A 15,716-nucleotide genomic window follows, 5' to 3' on the forward strand; every position below is an offset into this window, starting at 1 on the left:
CTGAAGTTTGTCTTAACCCTGGTTAAGGACATACTAATTTACCAATTTGAGGGATTTCATTAACCAGCTTCAGCTATTATCACAAAGTTGAAATGCACAAAACTCTCACTTGTCAGATGATACATTTTTCTGACTGATGAAGCAATTTGTGGCATCTAACAGATGTCAGAGAATGATGCTCAGTAATTTCTGAATCTCAGCCATAACTTACTAGTATAAGTAAAACAAAACCTTTCAGAAAAGCATCTTATCTCAAGATATTTAAATGTCAGGGAATCCAGCATGTATGTAGGCAAGCTGCAAAAGCTACTGTCCCTGCTGTTGAAAAAAATACACATTTCATTTCTAGTCCAGATTACTACTTACAAAATTGTGGAAGTTTTTTCTAATTTGTCTGATCACGCCTGGAAATGTGGGACGCAGCAGCTCCTGCACATTGGAAGGCCAGGAATTATAGCGACTGTCAACTTCAAGGTTGTTGATCCACTAGGAAAAATCAAAGGCATTTAAAAGATCAACATGCTCAAGTCTGAGACTGGAAAGTATTTTGAAATCAAACACCACACTGAGAATGGTATGAACAGGAAATTAAGGTTTTTTTAAAAGTCTAATTCTATTTGTAACCTTTTCTTCTTTCCTCACTGCAGTTTCAGAGCTGCTTGTGAGATAAGAAAAGTCCCCCATAACACATAAAAATGCACTGCCCAATGGCAAACAAAGCATTTCTAAGATAAAATCCCACGCACTGAAATAGCAGGGCTTCTGATGTCCACAGCATAGTCGGAATCTGATGGCTGGATGTTCAACTTCAGAACATTGTGCAAGGAAAGCCCCTCAATCCCTAAGCTGTGCAGGCCTTCCATGACACGGGCTTCATTACGGAGCACATCGATCAAGCTGGAAGGAAAAACAAAAATGTTGACTTTTAGGCACAGCAAACAACTTGCTCTTATGCTTAGGGTTTACAGATGAAAGTTATAAACAAGTCTGCCATGTCTGTGCATTACTTCTTAATTATCGCCTATTTCTAACTGTCCTAAGAAACTTCATGTAACTTAAACCTGTTAAATCAGATTCTACTTCTAGGAAAACCTACATGAAATCAAGGTAACTAAAGCATGATATGCATGCCTAACTTCAGTTCCATGACACTGAAACAGGCCTTGACAAAGATATAGGGTGCTTTTCAAATTAAAAATCTAACAGTGATTTATCCTTTGGCAACCAACCTACTATCTTCAGAATAAAACCTGTGTGTTGACAGTCTTGGAGACCAAAACCTTGCTAGTCCTAGTGCAGATCAGTAAAAAGGTGACTTCCCATTCCAATCTTCAAGGGTATTGCAGTTTTCACATCAGCTTTTTTTGTTAGAAATGCATTTGCATAAGAGAGGAACCATTATTTGGAACCATTATTTCCTTTTTTTCCAGTACCTAACACTTAAACATCATCTAATAAATACTTTGTGAAGAAGATTCAAAACTGTCTAAATTACTTACCATCTAAGCAGAAGCAGGACACAAGCTCCTAAACAGAATACAATTACTCTGACAAAAAGAAAGCATTCCTACCTAAATATGTCCTGAGTATCTAAATCTACGAGGAGTCCATTGATGAACAGGGCAGAATCTCCTGGTTGTAATCCTAATGTTCCTTTGAAATACTAAAAGAAAGAAGACCATTAGAAGCATCCACTGTGCAGAAAAATATTACTACGGAGTTCAATGTGTCAAATTTGTAGATTTTATCCCCTTATTGCATGATTTTGCTTCCTAACTACAGCCTTTGCCGACTTGTGTGCCAAGCTGTAGCAGAGGGAAAAACAACTTGGAGCTGTTTAGTGCTTAGACACATCAACTGGACAGACTCACTGTTACCAGGCAGTTTAGGGAAATCCTTCCATATACTTAAAAAAATATACTCAGATTAAATAATTATGAATGCTTGAGAGAATTATTTCCTTTTTTTAGCTGACAGCCCACAAAGAAGATGGACTAATATAACTCTTTAACACTCAGTTTTGGGCAGAACAGACTTAAACTGCTGGATACAGGATGGTGCTAATTGATGGGACTAACTGCTTTAAGATACCATTTAAGTCCTGACTTAATGGATGTGTCATCAAGGACAAGTGGATGAGCTGCCACTATAGTCTGATCCCCTCAAAATCAGGCAGCAGCAAATGGAAAAAGTCTTACCAACATTCTGGAATTTCTTCAAACACCTCTAAGCACTACCCCATTTGAATGGATGCTTGCCCCTGAACGGAGGCACCATCACACAGAACCATTTTTAATCAGGAGAAGTGAATAAAACACAGGCCTCCTGAGGCAAATTTCCCAACTAGAGCATGAGGAATTCTGTTTAAAATGTTAAGAGGCATTTGAAGAAGGCCTCCTAATTTTTGTTGTGCAGTACCAGTTACAAAATTCTATTAAGAGGTACGATGAATGCTGACAGAGAAATTTAGTATTTGGATATTTAAAAACATTAATATCACAATGAAAGTGAGCAAAGCAGGGGAATAGGAAAGTACCATGTGAACTACCAAGAATAGAAAAGCAGCACCTAATCAGGAATAACTCATATTCTATTAAATAAAAAAGCTCCCCAAGAAGAGCTGAGTACATGCAGTGTTAAACTGTGGGGTTTGTGGATAATTACACAGTAAACTGTAACTGAAAACCTCACTGTCAAATAATGTCCACACAGACTGTGTCATGCAAAGAATTAGATCTAGCCAGATCTGGATTTAGTAGCTTACGCAGGATCACAGAATAGTCATGGTTGGAAAGGACCTCTGAGATCACCAAGTTCAACCATAAAAAAACCCCAACAACAACAAAACCCCACACAACCAAAAACAACCAACCAATCAAACACACACCAAAACAACAAAACAAAACCAAAACACCCACAACCTACAACCTTGGCCACTAGAGCACGCTCCAAAGCTCTGCATCTACATGTTTCTTGAAGACATCCAAGGACGGTGACTCAACCAACTCCCTGGATAGGTTGTTTCCGTGCCTGACCACTCTTTCAGTACAGAAATTCTTCCTAATGTCCAGTCTAAACCTCCCCTGGTACAACTTCAGACCATTTCCTCTGGTCCTGTCATTATTCACTTGGGAGAAGAGCCAAACTCCCACCTCCCTACAATCTCCTTTCAGGTAGCTGTAGAGAGCAATGAGGTCTCCCCTCAGCCTCCAAACTAAACATCCCCAGTGCCCTCAGCCTCTCCTCATAGGGCTTATTCTCCAGACCTTTCACCAGCTTGGTAGCTCTCCTCGGTAGCAACTCAATGTCCTTCTTGCAGTGAGGGGCCCAGAATTTATGGGGCCCAGAAATTATGTGCTCGAGCTGCAGCCTCACCAGTGCTGAATACAGGGGCACCATGACTTCCCTACTTCTGCTGGCCACACTATTCCTGATACAAGCCAGGGTGCTATTGGCCTTCCTGGCCATCTGGGCACATTGCTGGCTCATGTTCAGTCAGCTGTCCAGCACTCCCAGGTCTAACACACACCAGAAAAGCCACAAGGCAGCTTTAGCTTGCACTTACATTCCATACCTTGTCCCTTCCAAACCCATAGGGGACAACAGTGTCAAACTGCAGCCCTTCATTTTTTATTTTATCGCTGTTGAAAAACAAGGGATTTCTCCTTCACAACAGGAATTTAAGGGGACCTGTAAGAAGATTTCAGGTAACTTTGCATTTCCTGCTTGACTAGCCAAATATAATTGATTAGATTTTAAACAAGCACTTAAGAGTGTCCTTAACATACTTTGTATTTTTCCTATTCATACCAAGTGAGATTGAAGTGTATCAACAGATCAGCGCAGATCACATGACAAAAGCCGATTTTTTTCTTTTGTTTTTATTACCATCTTAAACTTCTATTTTGCACTCGATCCAGACTGCACTATAGGTGTATTTTAATTGTACAAAATTCTGTACAAAAGCCTGTAGAAAATTCCCAAGTGGCTCTTGTTTTCTTCAGTGCTTTGCTAACACCAAGTATGCAACGGAACTGTGTTGAAACAGTTTTCTGCACTCAGTGACCTCCAGAGGTCACTCACAACCTGGGTCCTTTTAATTATTATGTTTCAAAGCACATCTAGACTTACTTGCATAGCTGTTGAATTTTACTCCTTCACTACTTTCACTCTCAGAGCACCAACACTGAAACCAGTGGCCTTCACCTAGTGTGAATCATTCTAAGCCATGACAGAAGGTTTTGAGTTTATTCTGTGACTTCCTTGTAAGCACTGATAAATTCAGATATTTAAGCACCACCTCAAATTGGGTAATGAGAATTAAATTTCTGCAACACCCTTCAAACTGTAAGAAAATTCTTAAAATATCTGCTTTTCAAGAACTACCTTTCTAGCAAGCTATGTTCCATCCAGCTCAGACATTTTAAAATAATCTAGAAATATAACTACATTTTTCCTCTAGTAATTTCCACTAAAAGCACTCACATTTTTATTATCTACTTGCTTTTAAGAAGTTCAGAATACAACAAAATCTAAAACCAGTAACTTGAAGTGAGCCTCTTTTGAACTGTTATCCAGGAGGAGCAGTGCTGTGACATTCAGACTTGACACATCTGATAAACCACTTGAATAAGAGCTAGGTCAGAGACTGAAAAAAGGCCACCCAGCAGGCATGGCCCTACAACAAACATATGAACCATCTCCAGACATCGTCAGCTGGCAGGTCATCACCACAACCATGTAACTCAGAAACTAAGTAAAGGCTGATGTGACACCATTCTGCCCTTAGAATTGTCAAGGTTGGAAAAGACCTTCAAGATCATCAAGTCCAACCATCCACCCTACAACCCCTAACCACTAAACCACCCTATGAAACACCATGTCTACCCCTTTTTTGAACATCTCCACGGACGGTGCCTTCACCACCTCCCTGGGCAGCCTGTCCAACGTCTCACCACTCTTTCTGTGAAGGATTTTTTTCTAATATGCAGCAGGAACACCCCTGACAGCCAGGACTGTCGATCAGATTGAGACAGTCTGCATGGAAACCCTCAGAACAGCTACACTGTATGCTTGTTGTAAATCAACATTCTCCCCCAGGGTTAACAACACAGTATTTCGTGGTATTTAAAATTCATTTTATAAAGACAAATAAATACAGTTACCAGATTCTGAGTTCAGATACCAAACAGATAATCACTTTCATGTACATTAACAAACCCTTGTCAAATAACTATCAGAACAGTTGATTACAATGCATCTCTTTGAACAAAATCCCATATGATCTTACTCTAAGAATTTCTGACCAATATTTTCATATTTGAGCAAACAAGCTAAACCATGTTCCTAATCCCTGTTTGAAAATCCACCATTTCTGCACTTCCCACATGCATATTAAGACTAAGTTGTGCGTGAAAATACTGGGTCATTATTTTGAGCAAAATGTAAACTTTTAAATAGAATTGTTATTTTCAAAGCTTGAATTTATATTAAAACAAAAGTGCAAAAGCACTGCATTACTTTCTTGAAGCGTTACCTTTTGGTTCTCTTCAATTTCTGCTCTGAGTTCCGAAGAAACAACTGCTTTTGTTATGGCTCTACAGAAATAAAAATATCATGCTGTGAATCATCTTTCTGTTCACCTGATTAGGTATCTTCTTATCCTAGTTTTGTACCTCATATATAAATACAGTCTCCTAAAGACCAGCAATCATAAGCACTTGCACTTTGTGGTACCATTAAAAGAGTAGGAAGCACTACTTTTTATTACACTATATAATTCAAAAGGAGATAAAAATGTGAACCACATGCCAACTCTTGGTGTCTAATTTCACATAAACAATAACAAAAGTGGCTGGCTGCCAGAAAGGCAGAGGTGGAGGCTAGCAGCAGAAAATAGTGGGATGTCACATCTCATTGTAGGTTCCCATTCCTTTCTTTACATTGGACCGAGTGACTAAGACTGTGGTTCTCAGATCTGACTGAAAACACAATGCCTACCTGAAGAAGCTATAAATAGCACAATTGTAGCATCAGTGAGTGAGAAATAAAATCAGAATTCATGTTACTTTTTTACTGCTGGGTATATCTCCACCTATTCAAAAAGGAGGAGCTCCTATAATATCATCTTCACAAGCCATGTCATGGAATTCATCAAAAGAAATGTATTTCTAGAGTGGTTTGACAAGTCTGATTATGACTGAATTTCTTGACATTGATTTGAACATGCTCAAGATGGTCATTGACAAAGTGAAAAAACACAGTGGAATTGCACATCAGTGTCTGACATGAGATTGACTGGGCTGTTTGCCTAAGTGGATCCTAGAAGACCAGTGGGATCCAGGGAATAGACAAACCTTGAAGCCACCAAACTGAAAACCCAACCAAGAAATTCTTGAGGACTTGATGCAATAGGCTCAGAAAGATTTCACAACAAAAGAGCACTGGTAGTTCTGTCAAATTTTCCACTAGTCCACATTAACTACCATCCACGAAAAACACTGTAAGATCCTCTTTGTAACCACAGGCTGAAGAACTTCTCTGCATAAACATTCCAGATGTTTGCTTCCAAATGAATGGAAACTCAGACACTACCCCAACCAATGCTGGCTCAGATTCTCCTCAGAAAAAAAATCCTAAGAAAACTTCTCAGAAATCATAATTAAAGTTACCTGGCCTTTGTAGGAAAGTTCTGACTGAGATCTTTCATGACCATCAAAGCATCCACAGGGGGAGCAGTCAAAATGCGAGCAGCAGTTTGAAAACTTAAATCTGTAAGTGAAAAATATAAGTTGATAACTCAAAACTGAAAACAAGTTGATGCAGAGTCAGCTCAACTGTAGCTTTTGGCTTTTTTAGTTATTGGCTCCCTATGGAAATTCATTTTCTATTTGTGCCTTTAGATACTTCTAAAAATCTTCTTCCTTCTATTCAGCCTTGAAGTAAGTAACCCTTACAAAATGCACAGGTTGCTTAAGAGTCCAGCCCATCACCTTGTTTTTCAGCTGAGGTGAGAGGACCCTTTCAGAAAGGTCTGGGTACTTGTTTCACAGACCAGAAATAGAAATAGCCACCTGTGGGATACAGATTCTCTGTGGCTACAATCTATGTTCAGCATTTTGAATTACTCTTTTCTTTTCAGAGGATGAAAAGCCTTTCCAGAGGCCTCTACAGATTATTTCCAGGGAAAAGGTCAGAGTTGCATGCAGACACTTTTGAAATGCATTCTTTCTTTGGTCTTGAGAAATGTCAGCTTTCTACATCAAGAATGTGACCATAAAAGGAAACTACATTTCCTTTGCTTTTCTGCACTTAGCAGACCATACAAATAGTCAGTGCAAGAGTAAGTGGCTTGCTGTGCTTCCCAATACAGAAAGCAAACCTCATCTGTGAAACAATCTTCCTAAAAGCTATTTCAACAGGACTCTGCACAGGAGCTTTAGAAACTCTAGCAGTTTCCAGTGCAGGAGGTTACAGTCAAACCCTCTGAACTACACACAGCCACTAGCAACCACACTTGCACACAAGAAGTTACATTAAGTTTTTGCAGTACAACACTGAAAGCCCTCATATAATTACCTTGTAACTGCCAGACTTTCAGAGGTGCCATTTCATTGGTACTTTCCACGAGGTGTTTTCTAAGCTCTTTCAGCTCTTCTGTCAAGTCAGGATACAGCTGCCTAAAAGGGTATGAGGGTAAAATAACTTCAGTGGTTTCCTACAAGCAAGCCTTCAAAGAAACTAACATATGAAAAAGCACGTTGCTAACATGTATGGATAACTCAGACATTTAAAAATTAATAAGAAAGGAAAAGACCAGCATCTCAGCGTCAAGTTTTTTAATATGACAAAGACCAGCAACTTAAAACTGAGTTTTACCTTAGTTTTCCAAACAGAAATCCCTGCACTTCATCAACAGGGTCGTTTTCATCTATTACTGTAGCATTCACATCTGTGCCTATGAACACAGAGAGTGGAGCACTGTCACCAAGCTATTCAAAAACAGTTCTCACACTCCTTTTGATTAGTTTAAGAAAGCTACACTGCAGTAGCTGAAATGAAGAAAGAAAGACCAAGTTTCAGGTTTACTTCCAAACCTGTATCCAAGAGACATTGCCTTTATAAACAAATGCAGTAACAGCTGAAATAAAACCAAGTTGGACTATTGAGAAGGAAAAGCTTAAGATGAGTAGAAACATCAAGGCATTGCACAGGAATTCCTTAGGACCTAGGAGCTATAAGGACACGCTAGCTTTGTAGACAAAGTGCTCAAGTAAAATTGTGAACACAACCCTGATTTTAGATTAAAAAACACGATTAAAAATAGTATCTGAGTGAGGTCCAATTCTGGTCTTAAACATCAAAAAGAAACCCATGCAAGAGACTCACACAATCTCCTAACTAGCTGGACACAAGGTAGCTCCAATCTAGATGTTTTGTGTTCAAGTCTAACTAAGGCCCCTTCCCTTTTACATGAGAACTTGCTTCTGGACAAGCCAGAACAGCAGCCACAGGAATAAAAGACTGCACAGCCAGAGTATTCAGAGTATCAGGCACGAGGAGCTGGATAGGGGCCATACACCTCTCATGTGCACTGTACTGTCTAGGAGCTACTTGCAGCTCCTAGCAATGCAAGTACAAGCGCAAGTCCAATGCTCGTAGCAATGCATGTAACAATGCATGCACAGTTTGCCCAATTTGTAAAACATTTGAGATTACTGTATTAAGATTACTGATTGATATAAAACTTCACAAGTTTACAATTAAAAAAAACACCTTCCCACAATTACTTCCCCCCCAAACTTGAAGAGAAAAAGGCCTCCAATGTCCTACTCTACAAACAATAACAGGGCTTTTGCATAACTTTCAGGTGACAGATTCAACTGTCAGTAATAAAAATCTTGGGTTGGATCAACTCCTCTAGTATCTTAGTTTCGCTTAAACACTTTTACAAAAAAAACCAAAGCTTTTATGTGTCTATACCCTAGATGGAGGCAAAATATTTTAAGTCTGAGTTTAGATGTGTATCTGAAAGAGATAAAACAGCAAAATCCTGAAGAACCCAATTAAAGATCCGAGTTCTAAGTTTTGTTTTCCCAAAAGCCAAGAAACACATTCTGCTCTGAGTATGGATAAGCAAAGACAAATTCAGGTAGAATTTGCTTTACATCGGCAGAGAATCTGGTTATCTGGTGAAAAATTAGTTGCATTAGTAGTGCTATGACTAACATCTAGTCCAGAGTCATAACTCCATCATGCCCCACATCAGAAGACAAGTGCCATGGCAAAGATCTGCTTCAGAAAGAACATAATCCCAAAAGAGACAGGAAGAGAAGTGGTATCAGCTGAAGAAAGAAGAACAGCTGCAATTCAGGCAAACAGCCATTCATACAAAAGAGAAAAAAAAATGAAAATGCTGACATTAAAATAATAATTCACCTTTCACCTGTGTATCATCCTTGGCCTTATATTCTGTACTTTTAATAGCCAGTTCCACACCATAGCCAGAGAGGTAGACTTTTTCTGCACCAGGATTCTGTAAGGAAGAGGGAAAAGTGCAGTATTGCCACTTGGGGGTTTGATGTACACATCAGAAGCTGCCATGTCCCAAAGTTGAAACAGCTCAAGGCAGCAGGCATTTCAGACACAACAGAGGATGCATAAGAGGCAAACAAACACAATGAGTGATTCTGCAGCAATGTACTGTAAAAATTACATTTTAGCTTATTGAAGTTCAGCGAGCAAAAATCTCTCTATGAATAAAAAACCCCACCAAACCCACAAAGTGCAGAGGAACACTCAACAATGTCTTCAGGATTGTGCATGTAAGACAAGTAGAGCAGGATAGACTCCAATCACCAAATCAGAGAGAATTCCATTGTGAAGTTCAAAACTGAAACATTCACTGAATAGTTACAACAAAGAATTACAAAAAATTGATAAATCAGTAACTTAAGAAATGCATAATTAGCTCTAACTTTAATGGGAAACAAACATGATCACTCGTTAAAAGTATACAGGAGTCACAAACTATTGTGTAATGGACTGAATTTTTAATTTAAGTAGGCCTCCCAACAACAATCTATTATTTTTCAAAAGTGAAGATGCTGTAGTGAATGTATGACTTCATTTTATAAAAACTGTAAATATTGCTAGAGGTCAAGCAGCTGATGCTTTTTTTGCATTCAAGTCTGGCCACCAGCTGTTATGCTGTAGGCTTAAGCCACATTGCGCAAGATTCAGGAACAAAGTCAAATAACTCAAATTTCTCACAGATTTTGAAATGTAGTTTTAAACACTAATCCAGTGGTCATGGGCAATTTAGGGGGGGAGACAGAAACCAGGACAAATGGCACTAAGGCTAAGTATATGCGTAATAAAACTGCATCTCAAGTAACCAGGTGGCATGACTGAGGAAGATCTGACCATCAATCTCCTATAATCTAATATAGGTAGAGCAACATGGTTTTAGAATAAAGTCTGTAATTTATCTGGAGTTTAACTCTGCATTTGTAAAATCAAAATATCCTCTTATTTAAACAAGCAGGAGATTTAAAATATTCTGTATTCCTCAGCTACATGCAATAAAATATAGCCTTTGAGCATTCAAAAAGAAAAAAATCAAGCAGCAATACGTGATGCAAATGTTCATTTCAAGGGAATAAATGTCAATTTTCTTTTTTAAAAGTCAGGGCAGTGGCAAATACCTTTGTTAGAATGCACTACTATACTTACAGCAATATAGTGTCTGAGGACATAAGTGATTTCTCCTGCCTCAGCCTTTAAAACGAGCCTCTTGTGGTGTCTATAGAACTCCTCTGAGCCCATCTCAGCGTAGAATATGACAACAGGGCTGTCGGGGTTTGACACAGGGTACTTGTGGTCCCCTTTGAACAAAAATGGCTTTGGCCTAAGAGTGAACATTGAAGATTATCACACTGCAATTCACAGCATTTCCTCACTCCATGCAAGATGCAAAAATTCCTTTTCATGTTTAACCACCATTCCTGTCCTCACTGAGTACACGTGAAGCTATTCCCACCAAGTCAGCAACACTTGATGCATACTAAGAAAGGTTTGTTAAAAATGGACATAAGAAAATGAGACAGGTAGCTCAGCGCTATTTTGAATCTAATGTGATCCTTGTTTTAAAAATTATGCACTTCCCTTAAATTTTCAAATAACTTTTTTATTTCCCCCAACGGTGATTCATAAATTCTGTATTAAAAAAAAAGGCTAACAGAAAAAATGTTCCAGGAATTCAAAGTCAAGGCAACCCTGTCCTTGGCTTAGTGTACAAACAAGACAGTGAATGAGAAGACCGTTTTCAACTCCTCTTTTTAAATTTTGCCTAAAATACAATGAAAAATTTAAAGTATTTCCAGTAAATCAGAAGAGCTAGAGATGCCACGTGTTTGCAGATTGACAAATGCTTGCAAAAACCAAGATTGCTATGAAGACAAACTGAAATTTAAGGGCTTGAGTTTGTTGGGTTTTTTAAAAGAGGTTTTAAATTTTATAGCTTACTTTTGTTCCTAAAAGTTACAATCCAGTTCTGCTCTTGGAAAGAAATCTGAATTTGTAATCCATCATACAGCCATAGTTTTGTTAATGCTGACTAAATTATATAGGAAGAAAATACTGTGCATCGAGCCATTTAAGAACCAGTCTGTTGTATTAACTACCATTTTAATATGCAGCCCAGCTCTTTCTGTTCTTCCTATATACTAAAAGCTTTACATATTCCTGAGAACTCCTACTGTTCTTTAACAAATTGTTTCCAACTTCTCCTGTGCACATTCCTCCTCTCAGCAGAATATCAAAAACCAAAGGATAAGAAAACCATCATTCCAATCCGGAGTAATAAGAACTGGATTAATAAGAATGCCACTTCAGTGCAAGCACTGAACAGTATAAATTGACACTGGAGAACGTAGACAGTACTTGTTTATTACAATCTCTTTACAGCAGCAAAATGACTTTAACTGGGTTAAATTTTAAGAGCTAATCCAATGATAAGACATCAGGCAAATACCTTTCTGAAGCTGTGTGTAAAAGGTTTTCAAGAGAATCAAATTCACATGTCTTCTTTCCATGCACAGCAAAAAACAGGGTACAGCCCTTTGGTGGAGGTTCATCTGCTGCTATCTGTATGAAAAGATTTGTAATACAGTTGGTTGTATGTTTGTCCTTAGACCAAGTAAAAATTATAATGGTGTAGCCTTGTAGCAATTGGTCTTCTTCAATGTCCAAAATTCTAAACTAGTATTTCCTCCCTGTCTATTACATAATTTAAATGCAAGGTAAACATTTTCAAAATGGTTCCAGTCTATTGCTATTAACTGCAATATTAGCTCCAGGTACAAGAAGTCAGGCTTGCAATTGTAGGGTTTTTGGTGGAGGCTTTTTTTGCATTACACATCAGAAACCTCTACATTTATTAAATGTCAAATGATAAAATTATTCCAGCTGAAACAGGAAGATGTATTCCAGTATTACTTAAATAAAGCATATTACAATGCAAGTTTCAGTGAACTCCGAGTGTGAAAAAGAACAGAGTACAAGAAACTTCTGTGCAAGGGGTTGTAATAGTGAGATCTACATATTCCTGGATTCATTCTGTATCTTCAAATAAGTACATGTGAATGAGGGGAACAGCAGCAGCAGCACAAGTACCAACAGAGACATGGGGAGTCTCCTTGTAAAAATCTTCACAGAATTATTACTGCAGCAGGCACCACAGACATGCAGAGATCTTGAAATCCCAATGATTTAGTCTAGTCTACACAGAGTCTAATTTGGCACCCAAGGAGAGCAGTATATACATATGCTCTTCAGCCGAGATGTATGGAGCACTTAATCAGTCCAGGGTTTTTTGTACTCTGAAGTGTCTCCTTACACAGCTGGCTCCTTTCTGGGCCTTAGGTAATGCTCTACAAATAATTTCAGGATTTCCTGTACTAACCTGTTGAAAAGCTTGAACTGTTGCAGAATAAGAGCGTAGAGACAAAGAAAACTTCAACAAATTCTGCTGCAAAGGTGACAGACCCTGGCAGGCTATCTTGAGCATTTCATGGTAAGAAGAGTAATCGCTACCTGCAAAGTCAAAGTACAAGCAGTTATCTTCCTATACCTCTTTATCATTGAAAAGGGCTCTTAATTTTATTTGTGATTTATACCAACAGAAGCCTATTACATTAATTGTAAATATACACATGCCTGTTCCTCCTCTATCTCTGTTGCAGTCAGTTCTACAGATGGAGGAGAGTGAACTTCAATAGAGATCCATGAGAGTACACTTAAATACATTCCTCAGGATGCAAATATAGGTTTGGGAAGGAGGGAAACAGTTAGGAGCTCACACTTAATTTCAGCTGCTATGTAGAAACACAGAAAAAACATTGATAATATTTTATACTGCATGTTGAAACAGAAACTGGCAAACAAAATGGACTTTTCTACTACATCTGTTGTCAAAAGGATATCCAAAAGCCCTGAGCACTCTGCAGTAAACATGGTACCGAAATCAGTCCCCATTTGACTTCTACAATTTGAACACATTAGAAGACAAAACAGTGTTTTATATTTCAACTATGTCAACTATTGATCACCACAAAGAAACAGGTTATGAAAACTTACCATCATGATCAGATGTCTTCATATTTTGACTGGCTCCAACAAAATTCCAGAATTTCTCTTGACCCTCTTCTGATAAAAATTCACTAAGTAAGAAGAGAAGAGTTAGCTACATCTAAAAATTGTTTCTCAAGTTACAATTCTAATACTTATAAAGCTTTACAGAAAGTTAGCTCCTACCATGTGTTTACCTGTATCAGAAAACTCTTCATTGCTAGAAAAGCAGAGTAGGAAAACTAAAAAAAACAACTAATCCAAACAAATAACAGTTGCAGGTCAGGACGAATACAAAGTACAAGAAAGAAGCTTGTAAAGCACCAGTTAATTTCTCAGTCCATTAACAGACAGTGTAGATCCTGGGAGCTCTCCTCCCTAATGCACTTCTTCACTAGCTATCTTTACAAGAACCATAGATTTTCACATCCTTTTCTGTAGCAAACTGCATCTTGTTGGAACCGCTAGCTTTGCTGGGATTTTTGGTTGGGTGGTTTTAAGTGACACAAGAAGAGAAGTCACAGCTTCAAATAAAAATGCTGCAATTCCACATATTAAGCACCTGATCAGGTAGGTAGACAATGCTAGGATACTAAAATAATTTTCTAAACATTTCTAACAACAAAACCTTTATAATATCTAAACTTGTAACATGCTTCACCTGCTAAATGATGCTACAGCAGCAGATTTGGAGCCCATCAGCTGCCACAATAGCTTGTGTGTTCACTGCAATCTGTTCTGACCTAAGGTAGCAAGTGCTTTGTAAGCAATTGCTTAATGAACTGCAGGGCTGGGTGAAGTAACTGGAACAGCAGGAGGGGTTTTATACTGCAGTGTCATTCTGCAACCCATCCCAGTGAACAATCCTGCCAGCCCAAAGTCTTTGAATATGATGTTTAGCTTTTATATCATAGAATCATTAAGGTTGGAAGGGACCTTAAAGATCATCAAGTTCCAACCCCCCTGCTATGAGCAGGGATCCCTACCAGTAGACCAGGTTGCACAAAACCACGCCCAATCTGGCCTTAAAAACCTCCAGGGATGGGGCATCAACAACCTCCCTGGGCAACCCATTCCAGTTCCTCATCACCCTTGTAGTGAAGAATTTCTTCCTAACCTTTCTAACCTAAGTCTCCCCTCTTTCAGTTTAAAACCGTTACCCCTTGTCCTATCAATATCTACTCTGATGAAAAGCCCCTCCCCAACTTTCCTGTCGGCTCCCTTCAAGTACTGGAAGGTGCTATAAGTTCTCCCCAGAGCCTTCTCTTCTCTAGGCTAACCAGCCCCAATTCTCTTAGCCTGTCTCCAGAGCAGAGGTGCTCCAGGCCTTTGATCATCTTCATGGCCCTTCTCTGAACCCTCTCCAACAGGTCTGTATCTTTCTTGTGCTGAGGGCACCAGAACTGTATGCAGTACTCCCAGGTGGGGTCTGACCAGAGCAGAGAGGCAGAATCACCTCCCTGGCCCTGCTGGCCACACTTTTGATGCAGCCCAGGATACAACGGGCTCTCTGGGCTGTGAGCGCACGCAGGCAGCTCATGTCAAGCTTCTCATCTACTGCAACCCCCAAGTCCTCTTCCTCGGGACCTTTGGCACATTGTTCTTATTCTTTGCTCACTATTTCACAGTCTCTTAGAGAGAGATTTTCCCCAGCAAATGTCTCGTGTTGTCAGAATATTTGATTGTGGCATCCCCAAGCTTTGCAGTTTACTGCTTCAGGACTTTTCAGCCTTCAGAAATTCAGCATCTCTAGAGAAGGTTACAGAAAAGTAATTTCACCTGGGACACACCTCTCCTATCACCTCCTATTTTGGGGAAGGACTTGTTACCAGGGCTTGTAGCGAGAGGACAACGGGTAACGGTTTTAAACTGAAAGAAGAGAGATTTGGGTTAGAGATCAGGAGGAAATTCTTTAGTGTGAGGGTGGTGAGACACTGGAACAGACTGCTCAGAGAAGTTGTGGCTGCCTTATCCCTGGAAGTGCTCAAGGCCAGGCTGGATGGGACTTGGAGCAACCTGGTCTAGTGAGAGGTATCCCTGCCCATGCAGGGGGTTGGAACTCAATAATCTTTCAGATCCCTTCCAAC

The 15,716-nt window shown here is 39.2% G+C and overlaps 1 protein-coding gene across 5 annotated transcripts in view; it reads right to left on the reverse strand.

The window, feature by feature from the left end:
* The window catches only part of UGGT1 (UDP-glucose glycoprotein glucosyltransferase 1), a 46,518-nt gene that overhangs the window by 26,957 nt on the left and 3,845 nt on the right, over positions 1-15,716 (reverse strand). For all 5 annotated transcript variants that reach the window (XM_051626346.1, XM_051626342.1, XM_051626341.1 and 2 more), the window contains 12 exons: positions 13,639-13,721; positions 12,965-13,095; positions 12,035-12,147; positions 10,735-10,909; positions 9,439-9,535; positions 7,879-7,957; positions 7,579-7,679; positions 6,672-6,771; positions 5,537-5,597; positions 1,572-1,663; positions 747-897; positions 367-486 (listed from right to left, as the gene is read on the reverse strand). In XM_051626346.1, coding sequence (XP_051482306.1) covers positions 367-486; positions 747-897; positions 1,572-1,663; positions 5,537-5,597; positions 6,672-6,771; positions 7,579-7,679; positions 7,879-7,957; positions 9,439-9,535; positions 10,735-10,909; positions 12,035-12,147; positions 12,965-13,095; positions 13,639-13,721 — 1,303 coding nt within the window. The remainder of the gene's footprint in view (positions 1-366; positions 487-746; positions 898-1,571; positions 1,664-5,536; positions 5,598-6,671; positions 6,772-7,578; positions 7,680-7,878; positions 7,958-9,438; positions 9,536-10,734; positions 10,910-12,034; positions 12,148-12,964; positions 13,096-13,638; positions 13,722-15,716) is intronic.

This window comes from Apus apus, chromosome 8 (genome assembly GCF_020740795.1).
Source record: "Apus apus isolate bApuApu2 chromosome 8, bApuApu2.pri.cur, whole genome shotgun sequence".
Classification (NCBI taxonomy): Eukaryota; Metazoa; Chordata; class Aves; order Apodiformes; family Apodidae; genus Apus; species Apus apus.